Genomic DNA, 17,677 nt, shown 5'->3' on the forward strand with positions numbered 1-17,677 from the left:
AAAATCACAAGGAACAGGATTCTGAAGTGCAGAAGTAGCAACTGTCTGATCAATAGACCGTTTGCAGTGACCTTCACTCCAAAAATACTGTTGTTTATGCCACTTTGCTCAATCCTGTTTGCCCACAATAGCAATACAACAATTTCATCAATGGGAAATGATAAATCGACGAGTCAAAAGCAGGGAAAGAACGATATTTGGAAAAGAAACATTTGTGCAGACAATGCTCACTGGAGCGGTCACAGTGCTGAGGTTCGATTCCCAATGTACTGCCCATCCGATGCAGTGACAGCAGTGGAGGGTTTTTTTTTCCGGGGAGGACATCCTGGATTATGCTGTCAAGTGTAAGGGATATCAAAATGACTGTTCTGAGCCATGAACGTTTGAGTCAGTATACCTGATCAAATGTTCACAGTCTTCCACCCTCTTATGCACCAGGTACGCGACAACTTGATACGCATACAAACACAAACACACACACACACACACACACACACACAGCACAAATATATGGCCTCTGGAAAAACTAATTGGGTTATTCCTGGCAGCTGTTCTCACAGAAATCACTGGGCAGATTAAAAGGTACATACCTCCTGCCTCCACCCTTTTATGATCATGATGAGGGTTAGTTAGCCAGCCTTGATTGTTCATAATTATGATTTTGCTTCGCAGCCAATCTCGTGGTGAAGCATGCAAAATTTCCCCACAATTGGGCGATATATGCTCTTGTGCTTTAGTGCAAAGCGAATTTTCGCTTTCTGACAAAGAAAGTTTCATCCCTGATCCTGATCAAACAAAAAACCTGATCAAACACAAACATGCAGACATTTCACTGTTATTTTCCACCAATAAGGTAAAGAAACCAAAAAGACAATCTGCACCAGTATCCAAAAAAAACGCTCCGAGGCTGACGACGAGTCTGTCTTCACTCACGATATCACGGATGATGAATCTTTGATTCACGACTTCAAATATGAAAGGAAGCAAACATAAATCATTGAATCGCCAGCTGAGGAGGAATTCAAGACATTCTTCAGAAAAAAAAATCTGCCAATTTATATCCAGTGCTGCAACTATCACCCAAAAACTTTATATTAGAATGCTGAAGAAGTGGAAGATGTGCATTAGGAGAGCCATACCCGTCGTTCCTGCACCGTGACAATGGCAAACATTCACACCGTGGACAAGGGAGTCCATCAAAATGGTTTGACTGTAACTTACAGGGCCGGACCAGGGACCTTCAGACCTTCATCTTTTTGAGGTTGTTTCGTTGACGACATCTCGATGACAATATGATGTGAAACACGCTGTTCACAAAATGTTTCATAACACTGAAAGATCTTTATCCCATGATGAAAGATCGCATTATTCTCATCCCATCGTTTTTTTGTCTTGCATGACGGTTGTCCAAATTTTCAAGAAGGTTTGGAGAAAACAAAAGGTTTTCTTTTCTTTAAAAGCAATCACTGTGTTCTGTTTTCTTCAAACACTTAAAAAAAAATCTTTAGAAGCATTCTACTTTGGGGAGGAGGGTAGGGTGTTTGAGAATTGGTGTGAAGGTGTATAGTAAGTTGGACACACAAGGAAGGTGAAAAAGATTCCGAATGCGATGTGCAATAAATGGCACCTTGGATTTGTGTTACCAATTCTTGATAGATTTGAGGCAACAAAAAATGACAATTGCACGTGTATGTGGACAAGTGCAAACGTCAGACACACGTTCTTACCTTCAGCTTGGCCTTGGCACCTTGTGAATTGACGCCCGTCCTTGCCATCTCACTGAGGGTCCTCTCGGCCTCTGCCAACCAGGCCGCCAAACTCGCCACGTCTCGATCAAATCGCTCCATCCGCTTGCTTGCCATACCAAACGCCCTGTGTGTGTTGGGGGGGGGGGTGGGAGGATGTAACACCAACAAAAAAAAAATCTCTCACCGCTTGCCTTGCGGCGGTTCTTGCAATTGAATTACGGTTTTGCTCCGGCCATTCCTCCCAGGGATAAGAAATGCTTCTGTGGAGGCAGCGTCAATATATTTAACACGGTGGTTACATTCGCTTAACGATTCCCACGCATATCCCACTAATGCAATTTCTGGGAAATGCTTTTAACATTATTTCTACAAAGAGGCACGCATACAGAGTGTGGCGTGTGTGCACACACGCATTATTCTCATCCCATCGAACAGGCTCGAGGGCTCGGCCATGAGGTGATGGCTCACGCTCACCTCAAATCTCACGATTCTCCTTCAAACTAATTCTGAAGAGAGTAAGATTTTTGTTGGAACCCAAAATGAAAGCAATTTCAATTTTTTTTTTTTTTAACGAACATTAAAACATTTCTCTTCCTGCTTTATTTTACGAGCAGAGTTGAAGGATAAATGCAGTCATCGCATGGTTGTCCTTCATAGTCGAAGACGGCCAGTCACATGTGACATGCAAACAACCTGGGAATGTGAATTTGTTTATAGCGTAGGAGCTGCTGACCAGCCGACTACACTGAGATAGAGAACGGTGTAACCTGGTGTCAAGGGATATCCGAGAAGACCAGACCACTTGAGACCGACATTTCAGGTCGGAATTTATAATTTGTTCAGGATGCCGGAGAGAATCACAAGCTCTTCGTGAAGGACACCGTGGGATCTTTAAGTCCACCAACTAATGCGATCAGACAAGACGTCCAGTTTAACGTCCATCTGAGGGATGTATGCTGACGAAACACCAGGAGGACAGTTTATAGCCTGGTTGGGATTCAATCCCAGGCTGGACGGCTTCGACGCGAGTCGGCGATCCTTCCAGTCCGCCAGAAAGAGTCATTCGAGCCCGAAGTATCATTTGTATTTGAACATGATGTGTGTATTTGTTTCACTTTTTCTAAACTTCTTTCAAACCTTCTAGAGAATACATTTATTATAAAAAACATTGATGAATTGCTCAAAGAAAAACAATAAGATTTTGGTGATGTCGATACCCATCCCCCCCCTCCCCCAAATCATGGAATGTACATATAGTGGACAAAAACTGGAAACACCTGGGTAAAAGAAGGCCACCAAAGCAACAGCTTCCACACAGGTGTGACCCATGTGTTAATTAAGCAAATAACATCCCAGAATGCTTCGAGTCATGGATAAAAATGTTGCGCCTATTATTATGGCCAGTATGGCTGCAAGCGGAGACCTCAGTGACTTTGAAAGAGGGGTGATTGTTGGGGCGCATTTGGCAGGAGCTTCAGTCACAAAGACCACTCAAATTGCTGATGTTTCATGAGCAATGGTGTCGAAGGTAATGTTGGCATGGAACTCCAAGGGAAAGATGTCATCAGAAAGGGTAACAATGAGCATAAGCGCAGACTCCAGAATTGTGATATACATGCATTCATTTGAAGTGCAAGGCAAAGCAGGTGAGCAACTGCAGATCAATTGACTGTAAATGCCAACCTGGGCGTGAGCAGCCAGTTTAATCAAAAACGGTCCGCTGAGAACTCCACCAAGTGGGATACCATAGTTGGGTTGCAGTGCACAAACCGCTCATCACACCTGGCAATGCACATTTGCGAGTCCAGAGGTGTAAAGAGCACAGGTAATGGAATGCCAAGCAGTGGAGAAATGTGATATGGAAAGATGAATCATCCTTCACCATGTTCTCGACAAATGAACGAGTGCACGTGTGGCACCAACCTAAAGAACTCTACAACCCTGAGTGCTTGGTTCCAACAGTGAAGGGTTCTGGTGGTTCTGTAATGTTGTGGGGTGCATTTTCCTGGCATGGTTTGGGTGCAGTCATTCCATTAGAAGGCAAGGTAAATGCCAATCGCTACTTAACGGTACTCAGTGATCATCTTCATCCCATGTTGCAGCATTTCTTTCCAACATGGAGGTATGTTGTTCAGGCTGACAATGCCCCCATCCACAGAGCATGTGTGGTCACCCAATGATTTGATGAGCATGACCTCGATGTTATCAATATGTCATGGCCTTCTCAGTCATCAGATCTGAACCCAATGGTGCATTTAAGGGATAGTCTGGAACAAAACCTGAAACAGCATTTTGCTCCTCCATCAAACAGGTGTGAGTTGATGAACTTTCTCATGGAAGAATGGTGCCGCATCCCTCCTGCAGAATTCCAGACACTGGTGATCTCTATGCCCCGGTGCATACAGGCCGTATTGGCTGCACGTGGTGGCCCAACACCCTATTAAATGACTTTACGTTGGTATTTCCATTTTTTTTGTCCACTACCTGTAGGTTGGCTTGCTCTGTGATTCACCTTATATATTTTATTTCCGGATACAAAATATTGGCTCATGGATGAGCTGGAACACGGAGCAGAACAGCTATGACACAGTGAAAGCGAGGAAATTCGCGAACAGCAGGGTGGAGATGAATAGGTGAGGGAAATTTGCTAACAGCAGGGTAGAGGGACACTTGAAAAAGAATGGGTGAGGGGAAGAATGAGCGAGTCAGGAGAGAGGAGGAAGATGCATGGGGTGAACAAGCTGGAGACAAGCTCAAGAAGAACTAGAACGGCACTCGGTAGAGCGTATACCTCCACCAAGCTAAACAGTTTACGGTTTGTATCCCACTGATAGGCCAGATCTTTATCCGGACTTTACCCAAAAATCGAATTGGCTTGTTCTTGTCACCTACCCAGCTCATCCACCAAGTTTTGTCATAATCCGTTTATAACTTTTTGAGATATCGTGCCAAATATAATTTTTGGCACGATCATTCAATGATGAAGAATCACTTAAAATTCTCGCATCCGGATCCAGATCTTCACCAAAATCGAATAATTTCGTCCTCGTCACAAACTCAACCTGCACCAAGTTTCGTCCAAATCTGTCCTTACCTTTTTGAGATATTTGGCTCACAGACAAAACATGCTGTAACCTCCGTCCACGTCCGTGAGTGGATGCGACAAGGGACTCAAATAACAGGAAGGGTAAAACCTCGAACAATCACCGAATCATACTATCGGCCTCAGGTTAAAATCCCGTATACTGTTTATTATTCACCGTCCGATGGCCCTTGACATTCATGCAAATAAATGCTCATCTATTTTTATGTAGATATGAAAATGGTGGGAAAGGTGGTGATGGTTCAAAATTGAATACAAAGGAAGAGGAGGAGAAGGGAGGAGATAAAAGGGAATGGAGGTTGGAAGTAAGGGAACGGGAGGGATGGAGTATGTTTGAGAGAGGGGTAATAAGAGAGAAGGGGAGAGGGGGTTGGTTTAAAAAATTGTCAGATTTAGCACCATGAGATATGGTTCCAATTTCCTATATGTATGAAAACACTGATACAAAATGAGCAAAGTGTTGCCATATATTTAAAGCTTTCCAAAAGAAAGACCGCATTTTCACGGTCACCTGACACTTGCTATGCATGAAAAAGCACTCAAACTGATCATTTGGAACGTTTGACACAATATACCTTAATTGTGTTAAGTATTATACGCCAGGACTTCCTTCCTTCGCAGACTGATTCACACACTTTCTGCTCGTTTATTGTTGCCAAAATAAAACTTTCACAACACCCTTCATCAAAATGCACAAATGAACCAAAGTGATTCCATCATTCACACAAAAAAAACAGGAAAAAACTTTTTGGCTCAACGGTATTGGATATACTGTACCTTTACATTTCAAATCTGCATTTCAAAAGTGTGACAAAGCAATTTCATTCCAGTCTTAATTGCACCCTTGTGGATGGATCGTTTAGTCTCGTCGAGTTAATTATTCGACTGTCGTGTTGAATTTTTTTGGTTTGTTTACAACATGAAATAAATATAACGGACGACACTTGCGAGTTGCAAACACCAACTCGAACAGGATATCAACACGCCGAGCAACTGACTTTTGTTTTGAACTGGTCGACATATCATTAAGTACGTGCGGATTTCAAACATCCATTGTTACATTTTGCAAAATATGTGGTGCAAGATAATTTGGACAACCTACAAATTGGGCTGAAAGGGAAGTAAGATTTCATGCAGGGGTGTCTTTCCTTTCTCTGAATTTGGTTGATTGCCAACACGTGCGGCAGATAAAGAATGCACGAGTTCTCGGATGAATGGATGATAAAACTTTTGCCCTCTTGAGCAAAAAAACTTTTGTCCTTGTGTGGAACACTTCCGGTGCCTGAGCATGCACAGCAGAACAGTTTACTGGACACATATGCAAGAAGAGGGAGAGAGAGATTGGGACCATACTCTGTGCAGAGCGTTGGTGCTACCTTAGCAGTCTCCTTGGCTATTGGGCACAATCCTGAACGGGTCGCCACGCCGACACAGGATACCAGCAAGCTGGCACTCATTTTGCCGACCTCAGGATGACAGGCCGAGTTAACCCCACCTGGTATTAATTCAACAGCTGAACGGGATTTGAACTCAGGACCCTAGGATCCAAAGCCTACCACCCTAACCATTAAGCCAACACCAGGCATTGGCAAGACGAGTTACACAGTTTGTGTTTTCTAGATATCCAAGGGCAGCTGATCTTCCCCCTTTGTGATTTTTTGTCTTTGTTAAAATCCCAACAGCATAAACCGCCACCCTGGTTATACGCAGGTGGTGTATTGCATCGATGAGCATGCTATCCTTTGGAGAATAGGTGAAGGTGGCTAATTCCATCTGCTAGCATTCACCTGTGGACGTCAAAGGTCCCAAAACACCTTTCAAAAAGGGTAGACGGCGCTCATCAAACTATAAATTCCTGCGGAAAGATTGCTCGTGAATGGGTGATCGACGAGGGCACTCCATCACTGTTATAGCTGTGCTTCAGTAATGTTGCAACCAGCAAACCAAATTCATAATTGAATCCCTGTAAATATGCACTTGGTCAATGGACAGATTGATGAAATGCCATTAAAAGAAGAAAAATTTAAATGTTAAAATTTAGAGGCAATGGGGATAAATACCATTCTGAACAAATAGCCATTCTGCATCTCAATCTGCCAAATGCATCAGTACAGGTGAAAATGACTTCAATCTGGGCTTCCATAAAGATGATTTTGACCAACTGGTTGTTACTGAGGTCTTGAACATCCAACAAATTTTGAAGATTTTTCTTTTTTAACCAAAGATTTACCAAATACTTCTCCACGAGACAGAACATGCAATAAGAAAAGTAACAAAGTCTGACTTTGATTTCTTTCAAGGTTGTACACAATGAGAAGGAAGCAGCAGTTGGTTGCCAGGTGCAACGCTGCAGGCAAAGTGGTTGATACAACTCAGGTACTCACCGCTTCCGAGCATCATACATATTGTTCACGTTCTCCCACTCCGTGTCCAACCGCCGCAGGCTTGCCTCAATCTTGGGGACATCTGCTGCGGAAGCAGCATGGAGGACGCTCGGCTGGCGTTCTCGGGTGGCCAACAAGCTATCGCTGAGCCACTCCAATTCGGCTCCAACTCCCTGTGGCAAATGCGCACGTATATTATTGCCGCATTCAGGAGCCCGTTAAACCCACCAAAACCAGGTCGTGCTTGGAGTGCAGTCGATCATCTTGTGGAGAACAAATACCAACGCAAACAAACGGTAGTATCAACTTAGATTTAGATCTTAAAATCTGCGAAGTACTATTTATTTGAATTTTGAAATTTTCTTCTTCTTTATTTGACAGCACAAGGCTGCAGGTAGCATCATTTGCTGGGGGGCACAGCTGTGCCACTGATGCAATGTCTCCTGGAGGTTAGAGCAGGAATTTGTAATTTGTTCAGGGTGCTGGCAATAACTGCACCTATTCTTTGTGAAGGACACCACAGGATATTTTATGCTGGTGGATGGGAAACTAAGTTCAATGTCCATCCGAGGGACAGCACACACACATTGATGGGTCATCCTGCCTGCAAAACACCAGGATGACAGTTTATAGGTGGGCCAGAATTGAAACCCAGACTCAATAGCTCAGAGGTGAGTATCCATACCTCAAGGCTATCTTGCCAGCATTTGCATCTTGAAATAATACCTGAACTAAGTAAATTCTGTGAAAACCCAACCAGAGACCCAAAATGAGGGTCAAAGCTGCCATGTTTTGCAAGCTATACGAAATATGCATTCTGCTGCTGCATACTCCCCAGACCAAAGCTGCACAGTGCCGGTCTGAGCAATAACTGGATAACAATGCATTCCACTGTATACAGGTGGTACATTACCATTCCCTGCTGGTTGAAGTGATAACCTTTTCTCCTGTAGAAAGGCAACTATCCCAGATGAAGATCATGCAGCGGTCTACTTCTGCAACACCTCACGCAATTTTTCTAATAGCGAAAAAGCTTTCCATATTCTGTGTCGCCATGTGAACCTGACTTTTAACCCGTTTCAAATTAGCCAATGGGACATTAAGGTATAAAATATACAGCATGTGAAAACCCTGATAAGTAGCTGCTGCAAATATCTCCTGCGAGTAGTTGGTGGAAACAAAAACAATGAGGAATTCTATAACGATGCACCCAGTGCGTTCTGTGGACGTGGGAGAGGTTTTTACATGCGGAGTCCATAATTAGGTGGAGACCACACCGGAGTCCTGTGAGAGTCTCGTCAAAATGCACCCTGCAGGAACACCGGCGGTCCTATGAGCCCTCCATTTATTCAAAGTGATGCATCTGTTAATGATGCACTCACTCCATGGCCAGTATTTTGTTTATTTTCGTGTTTCAACATAGGATTGAAGTATCAAGTAATAAATTCACAAAGTTCAAAGGAAGATGAGGTTGGCAAAAGAGATGGTTGGAACTGCCTTTCATTGGATCAAATACATATTCCCATGTCAAAGTAATAATGCCGATGCTGATGAGTTCAGTGTAACTAGGAATTGAAGGGAGTTGAAGAAAAACTGAGTGTGAAAGCAAACATAGTTTAGGAAAATAAATAAATAAAAGGACTTGCAAGTAACCTCTGGTTAACTATACGTATGGAGTGTAAACAGTGCGGCGGCGTGCCATTGACGGCAGCTTTTCAATCAGACTCGTAGAGGAATGTGAAATGTTTTATCTCTGACATCAACTTGTTTTCGGTGAACAACCTGTTCTTTGGAGGCCTCAAATCTGGAAGAACGGACAGAAAAAAAAACAATAGGTTCACCTGGTATCGGGTAGAAGTGGGGATGGCCTGTTGATAATTTTTGGTTTTCCCGAAATCAAAACGACTCTTTCATCCCGAGGCCTTTCCCACAAGATGGAATCCAGGACTTGAAGAAATAAATAAATAACCTTGCCACTGGAAACAGCAGCGCAAATTTTTTGATACAACAGCGGAAGCTTGAAGGAAAACTTTCAAATGACAAACTTGAGAAATATGAAGCAAACTCCACATCAGAGGAGAGGGAGGTCTTTGGATATAGAAACCGGTTAATCCGCCGTACAATAAAAAGAGAAAGAAATCATACGAAGGATCTATTTCCTCACTGCACGGACTGATCGGGCTGACTGGGCACGCTGCGATTCAACAGAGAGAAAAATTCATGCCTAGAAAAAGTCTTCACAGCTATCAATTTGAAGGATAACCCCAGCACCGCTTGTTATCTACCTCGGTCCCGTGCAGTGGGTGCAGGTCAAGGAATAATAAAAAAAATCTTGACAGTGAGTGGCCATTTTGAAAACATGCGCTGCTGTATTTGTAGAACACACACACACACACACACACACACACACACACACACACACACACACACACACACACACACACACACACACACACACACACACACACACAATAAACTAGAACAACACTTTTCGCCTTGCTTTAGGAGTGGCCATTTTGTGAATACCCCATTTCCCTTGAGATTTTTTTTAATCACTCGATCCGAGGAGGTTACTCGTCATACTTCTCTCGGATATCATGACAAATCGGAAGATATTTTTGGAATTGCGTGTTTGTGGAATCATGTGCAAGAAATGAACAACGAAGAAAATTATCTTCCTCCGTACTGCAATGAGCAGCAGCATCTGCCGGGTGTATGGTGCATCCCTGGTAAAACCCTACGCCCCGATCATTTCCAAAATTATCCCTCTGTTGGCAGACAGAAGCGAACACAGCTCACGTCATTTACTTGAATGCAAATTGAGAGATAGTGCCATGGTTACTAGTGTTTCAATTACACACACACAGACATCAAAGGGATAAAATAGGATTGAGGTAATTTAATTAATAGCGATTAGAGCAACTCGACCTTTTGGCATAAATGTGCCAAGGTGAGAGGAGGTTTGCCAGCATTTTATTAGGAAAAAGGTCGAGCTGCCACTTTGAATTGCTGTGCCGAGGGTGAAGGCCACAGCCTGACCCATGTCAAAAGGCCAGCCAAGCAGGGAACGGAATACGTCTTCAAACTGTTTCAGATGAAACGCATTGCTCGAAACCTGAAGAGTACTATCAATTCTTCGCTTGGGCAATAATGTCACAAAACCATAATTTGGGGTGAAACGTGTGCGAGAGCGAACGCGGCACCGAGCAAGACCAGGGTAGCAAATATTTTAAGAAAAAATGAGAAATAACCTTAATACAGGACAGCAACTGTGAGTCCTGCAGGCGAGCACGGTTTCTTGCAAAGCACATGAAAAAATGTCCTCATAAATTTACATTTTCACCCTAAAGGTCAAATCACTTGAACAGCGTATGAGTAATAAAACTTTCGACACAGCTCATAACCATTTTATTTTTAAAAAGCTCAGACGAAAGGAGTCAAAGATGTTACAAACAGACCAGGAAGAAATGAATATTGGTTGCACAGTGTAGCACGCACGGAGAATGTAATGTAATTGCTCACTCGACTCTGAGCCATGTCGCCTGGGTTTGAATCTCGGCACGCCGATAAACTGGCATTCTGGTGCTTTGCAGGCAGGGTGAGGAATCAATGTGTGCGCTGTTCCTCGGATGGATGTTAAACCAGGTATCTTGTATGTCAACATTGGTTCGTGGATGTTAAAGAACCCAAGGTGTCCTCCGCAAAGACGAGGCGAGCTATCACTGGCACCCTGGACAAATTACAAATTCATCTGCTAACGTATAGGGGGCACTGCATAAACAGCACAGCTGCGCTGCCAGTACATGATGCTACGCACAGCCTTGTGCTGCATATGAGAGAAGAATAAGGACTGATTGCATAAACCAAGTGTGATGATGTACTGTGTTGAGGCTTGAAAAAGAACACGAGGTTCTCAGCCTGGCTTTTGATGAACTTTTCCTTCTATCTCAGCCATATCTGTGGCTTCACTGCCTTCCAAGATTGTACGTTTGTTTTTTAGCCGCGTCTCGCGCAGCGGACGCTGGCTCTCAGAGAGCTCCATGTTGTTGTTGTTGTTGTTGTTGTTGTTGTTCTTCTTCTTGTTCTTCTTCTTGTTCTTCTTCTTGTTCTTCTTCTTCTTCTTCTTGTTCTTCTTCTTGTTCTTCTTCTTGTTCTTCTTCTTCTTCTTCTTCTTCTTCTTCTTCTTCTTCTTCTTCTTCTTCTTCTTCTTCAGACAAAACCTTTAGGACTCGGCTCTTTTATATACAGGATCCGGATCTCCTTAAATACTAAACACTTGTACACATCCTCGCATTGAGGGTTCCTTTTGAGAGCGTCTATCATGAACTTTTAAATATATTCGGACATTTGCTTTAAAGTTTCGAAAAGTTCACGTTAATATTTAAAGATTATTCCATTTAATGTGTTGTAATTTCGTAAATACACGATTTTCTCGTCATGAACGAGAAGCCTCCATGACGGGTCTCGCCATTGGCTCCAGCAAGGCACGTGACGAAATATCGGAAGTTGTTGTTATTGTTATTGCGATCAAAATGCTGATGTTTGGACTTTCTGTAATGAATTTTTAGCCGCGTCGCGTTGCGAACGCTGGCTCTAAGAGAGCTCCGTGTTGTTCTTCTTCTTATTGTTTCTTCTTCTTCTTCTTCTTCTTCTTCTTCTTCTTCTTCTTCTTCTTCTTCTTCTTCTTCTTCTTCTTCTTCTTCTTCTTCTTCTTCTTCTGGTGAAGACAAAACCTTTAGGATGCGGTTCTTGGACACATTTGTCCTTGTTTCCTATTGTTTCTTCATTTTGTCATATTGCTTCACACTCCGCCATTCTTTCCTTTTGTATTTTTTTTTCTACTGTTGGGTGGTGGATCGTTATACAGCACTGCGGACATCTCTATCTAAACGGATGGTTTGAATTAACAAATAATTTGTTCATATTATCAAAAGATGATGGACTTCATAAGAAGATTGATTCGATGCATGGCATTACCCACCTGAGCTATGAAAATGCTATGTTAGTTTGATATACTGTGCAGATTTGTCTGTTGTCCACCAAAGTCCTCGTAATTCGTGTAAAGGTTACAGAGATGTTTCAAATATTGTCTGACATGCACTGTCCAAGTCTGGTTCATGAAATTCAATAAATCGGCAATAACCGGGAATGCTTAACACATCGATTATAAATAATCAATCGCTCAATTTGTCTTAGACATTTGACGTGGAAAGAAAGAACGAACAATATTTTCTCAGAATCGTTTGGAAAATCGTAAATATCCCCTTTCAACATAGAACAATGATAATTTGAACTGAAGGCAGCACTTTTAAAATATTAGACTATCCTTTTATAAGTTCCACTGGGTAGAGCCTTGAAGTTTCTCAGCAGTGTGTACTGCTGCCTCCCCCCCCCCCCCCCACACACACACACACACTTTTCAGTGCTTGTATGGACTGGATTCTGAGGAAGATGTCGGAGAGATCAAGCTGTGGTACATCGTTTGGGAATGTCAAGGTCTCTGACCTTGATTTCGCAGATGATGCAGCCATCTTTGCGGAGACTTTAGATATCTTTATGGGGGACCTTGAGGTGCTGAATGAGGAGTCGGAGCCACTGGGATTATGGGTTTCCTGGGTCAAAATTAATATTCAGGCTTTCAATGACATCTTGGATGCTGCTATCTTGTCTGTACCTGTTTGTGGTGAGCATGTTGAGGTCATGGAGAGATTCACTAACCTTAACAATGATACTCATGTCTCTGATGGCTGTGAGTCAGAGGTCAATAGACATCTGGGTCAGGCCTGGGGAGTCATGGATTTACTGGATCATGGGATGTGGCGCTGTCGGTACCTGTGCAGGACAACGAAAATCCGAGCCTTTAGGTCCTTGGTGCTTCCAGTCTTGCTCTATGGATGTAAGACTTGAACTCTGACCTGGGATCTGAAATGAAGACTTAACTCCTTCGGTACCAGGTCTCTTTGAAAAATCCTTGTCTATCGCTGATCAAACTTTGTGTCCACAATGAGCGGTTGCTGAGAGAGACTCAAATGAAATTTGTGACCTGTATATTTCATGAGCATCAGCTGTGGCTGTATGGACATGTGGCTCATTTTCCTGAAGCTCATCCTGCTCACCAGATTCTCTCAGTGAGGGAGCCTCGTGAGTGGAGCAGGCCAATGGGCTGACGATGTGCCTTGTGGTTGCAGCAGGTTGATCGGCATCTCAAGTTGATGGGCCAGGCATCTGCCTGGGGGCTAGCCTGATGGAGGTCCCTGGAGTATCGGTGGAAAGTGGACACAGCGATGCACTGCTCTGGCGCATGTTCTCATACTTGCCCTAACCTGGAATTGGTATGATGAGTTGGTTCCATTCCTCTATCATGAAGGATTCCCAGTACTTGACCAGTCTATCTTTCAGTTCCTGACGCATATAGAATTTGAGCACATTCAGCTGACCTTCGACAGTGTACTATAGGTTCTCTATTGGGTTTCGGTCAGGCGAGTTTGCCGGCCATGATAAAACCACAATGCTACATGCAGCAAGCCATGCCCTTGGAGACCATGTGTTATGCACTGGAGCCAGTTCTTGCTTGAGGATTATGTCATTGTCACCACATAACACCTCAGCAGTCGGAATTGTGAAATGTTCTCGCATGTCTTGGTACACAGCTTCATTAACTGTCTGATTCAGCAGGCAGAGAGATCCGACACCCACCACACTCATTCAACCCTAGACCATCAGGCTTTGTGGAAAGATGATGCTCCTCCACTGTGGGCACGTAGGGTGATAAATTTATTCTGGATGGTGCCTATCGGGGTCCTTGGTCACCAAAGGAGATACAAAGTTTTGATTCATTCGTGAACATACCAGTTGACTGCTGTTCCATGGACCAGTTATCTGCCTCTGCCTCTGCCTCTGTCTCTATCTGGCAGTATTCAGTATTCTCTTCCTTTGTGATGCATTCAGTAGAGCCTTCATTGGCAGGCAACCGGGAGTGAAATCCAAGTTCACGAAGATCGCAGTAGGTTGAAGACCTGGATCCTTTGACACCATCATTGTCATTCGACCTGGAAGCAAGTTTTTGGGAGAATGGTACCGGTTTTTTTCATTGCAATATCGGCCAATTTCGTGTCATCTCCTGACATGGGGATCCGCTTCCCTCCAGAATTCTCTCTGCATGATGCAACACCATACCTGGTGTGAAGCTCTTTAAAGATGTAAGATACTGTGGATTGTGAAAAGCTGATTTGTCTGGCAATATCTGACTGTGACTTTTTGTCATCGGCAAGTGCCCTGACTGCTGCTTTCCTCGCTCCAGAGATTGAGAGACGTTGCACTGCCTTTCCATAGCTCAACACATTCGTACAGTACACATGCATCAGGAGACCTTGTAATCTTTTTCCTATAATGTTGTTATCATGTATATGGATATTTATGTACGTAGCCGAAATAATGCCTGCAATAGGAAATTGCTTATTGTTATATCTTCACACAGTTATCCAGTGGACAACTGGCTACTGATTTTTTATTTTGAAGTAGATTTTCAGTATCCTTTTACATTTTCCAAGATAATATTGTTAAATTTTCTTTGGATATCAGATGTCAAAGGAAAATTGAGCGCTTGATCATTCACAATCGACTCATTAAGCGTGCACGTGGTTCCCGCTCCAAAATGAGCATTAGATCACTGCAATAAACAACAACAAAAATAACACTTTGGAGATTCATGGAAGCAAATATAACAAGACACTGCTCCCAACATTAATGAGAACAATAACAGATAATAAAACAGGGACAATCATATTTTGAAAAAGTGGGGGGGGGGGATTTTGATCATTTGATTGAGGGAGATGTAAAGAGAAACAAATATGCTCAAGACAATCGAGGAACCAATAACGTTGCACTTCGATATTCGAGCAAGAGACACCAACTTGCACACTTACCACAGAGACCATAGCATCAAGAACCACGAAATAAAAAAACAGTTTCGTGTACCTGCAAGGCCTTTTCTTGGCGTGGCAGCTCAGCAAAGTTTCCCGCCGTGAGTTCAGGAGCGAGGAGACCCTGCTCAATTTTGGCAAGCTCCAACAATAGCTCATCAAGTTCCAGGAGATAGCTCGTCGTGTCTGTCAGTGGGGTCTTGCCTTCCTGTTTGCCACATAAGTATCATGTAGTATTGCAACCGGCTCAATTCCATCAGCAATTTGTTCATCTACCACTATTATATTGGTCCCATTCGCAATCAAGTCTCATGCCTCCAATTGCTTACGATCAGCAATTTGGTGAAAGCATCCAAATGGAAATCTTCCTGAGATTTTCAATACTGTCGAGTCGACAGACAAAATTAGGCAATTATGCAGAATTTTATCATAAAGACAAGGCATTCAGGCCTAATATTCATGTCAAGCTTCAAAACGGCATGCAACAATTTTGAATAAAATAACCATTTGAAGACAGAACATCAGGTTGTCATGAGTATTTTTCTATATTTGATAAAGTACAACATCTGAGCATCACAAAATGGTAGCTTTGAAAGCTTAATCTTCAGATTAAGTACAATATAGTACACTACGGAATGCAGTTGTGCTTCATCCGCATCGTAAACACGATGCAATTGTGCTTCACATACCTGTTTGGCTGCGGTTGTAACTCATGCAGTGAAGTTCACTGCAGGGCATGAGAGACTGATACACGAAGTGCTCACAACTTCCTGTGTATTGATCCACATTCACCTTATCATTTTGAACAGATTCCGTACGGCTTCAGTGTACAATAATGGGATGACATGAAAGTGCAGGAATGTACAAGGTGAATGTGGGCCAATGGACAGGAAGTAAGTTTGATACAGCACTAAATCATGGAAAATGCCATCCACCACAACTTCTGGAGTTCCTGCAAGCTCCAAGGGAAACCTAATTTATAGCTGCTGTTTGCAAATGCATGAGGAATTGAGATTCATGTGACAAATTCAGGCCTCTAATCGATTCATTACTACAGACACGGCTTTGTCGTTGATGCAGTGCCCCCTCCCCCTGCACATTTGGCATGGTGGGGAGGAATTTGTCCAAGGTGCTGGCACCTATTGCACAAAAGATAGTGGGATCTTTAAAGTCCACCAACTCGTGTTAGCAGACGGATGCCCAGCTAAAGGTCTATTTGAGGGATGGCTCACTTTTTGATGGAATGTCCTGATTGCGAAGCACCAATTGGAGAGCTTATACAGGTGGAGAATTTAACCCAGACTAGACAGCTCGATGGAAAGTGCAATACTTCTGTGTTGTGCTGTCAGACAATGTGCAGTAAAATAGTATGAGTCTGGGCACGAATTTCAATGTCTGCTCAGCTAAATGAAACAGTACTCCATACAACTAGTAAATGGCATGCAATGGAGTAGAAGTGATAGCTCCAACTTTGAAAAAGGATCTATTTGAATTAGTTTACATTTGAATAGGCAAGAATTGCCTCCACAGGGCCTGATTTGAATTTCTTCATTCAACTTATTGGGAATTCAAATTGATCTTGACTGTATGGTATGGGGGCTGGATGGATACTCCAGAAGTGTGCACACTCACCTCTGAGGTGTTTAGCCTGGGTTTGAATCCTGCCCCAGCTACTAACTGAAAGCTTGGTGTTTTGCAGACAGGGCAAGGCATCAATGCGTTTGCCGGCCGTTGGATGGACGTTAAACTGGGTGTCCCATCTGCCAGCATTAGTTGGTGTATGTTAAAGATCCCAAAGTGTCCTTCACGAATGGTACACAAGTTGTTGCAGGTGTTCAGAACAACTTACAAATTCCAATACCATCAATCAAGTATCCTGCAACAGAATGGTGACCTTGTGTGTCCCTATCGTGTCACATTGCCACTGCCCATATTCCCCATGCATTTTCTTCCACATCCTCTTGCATATTTGGGCTGTGTGAGATGAGGGAGAAAGGAAAAGGATATTTTTCTTTTCTCTATACGTTACTTTTATTTTATTTTTAAGTCCTTGTTTTATTCTGCCCCCCCCCTTTTTTTCCACTGATGTGAATGATGGCCGAGTCTTTTGTGTAAGTAAGATTGAATAGCAAGACATGTTATGGTTGAATCTGCTCTTATGTGCCTTTTTACTTTCTTGCTTATAAATAATTGCTTTTAAACGATTGCTCATTTGTTAGAAATAAATAATTTTTTGTTGTAATTTCCAATCTGTCTCCATTGACTCTTTCTTTATCAGTCCGACACAGTGCACAGGTATAGTTAGACGGGAAGTTGCACTCCAATAATTTGCTTTGTAATTTGCACACTCGCTGTAACGCTAGGCTGTAATCCGAGTGTGCACTGAGGGCACGTGACTCAAATTAGCCAGCTGTCCACAGGTAAGGTATCACACAAATTAGTGTGACCCTGCCCGGATTGGCCGTGCCAATCGGCATTCATGGTTGCTGAGAAACCTGCCAGTGCACGGAGTTTTCTGTG

At 43.0% G+C, this 17,677-nt stretch overlaps 1 protein-coding gene across 6 annotated transcripts in view; it reads right to left on the reverse strand.

Moving 5' to 3' along the window:
- Positions 1-17,677, reverse strand: part of LOC147010706 (dystrophin-like) — a 1,018,488-nt gene that overhangs the window by 467,663 nt on the left and 533,148 nt on the right. For all 6 annotated transcript variants that reach the window (XM_085859617.1, XM_085859614.1, XM_085859615.1 and 3 more), the window contains 3 exons: positions 15,213-15,365; positions 7,236-7,408; positions 1,728-1,872 (listed from right to left, as the gene is read on the reverse strand). In XM_085859617.1, coding sequence (XP_085715743.1) covers positions 1,728-1,872; positions 7,236-7,408; positions 15,213-15,365 — 471 coding nt within the window. The remainder of the gene's footprint in view (positions 1-1,727; positions 1,873-7,235; positions 7,409-15,212; positions 15,366-17,677) is intronic.

This window comes from Eptatretus burgeri, chromosome 16 (genome assembly GCF_056783735.1).
Source record: "Eptatretus burgeri isolate ZD-2024b chromosome 16, Ebu_testis_v1, whole genome shotgun sequence".
Lineage (NCBI taxonomy): Eukaryota > Metazoa > Chordata > Myxini > Myxiniformes > Myxinidae > Eptatretus > Eptatretus burgeri.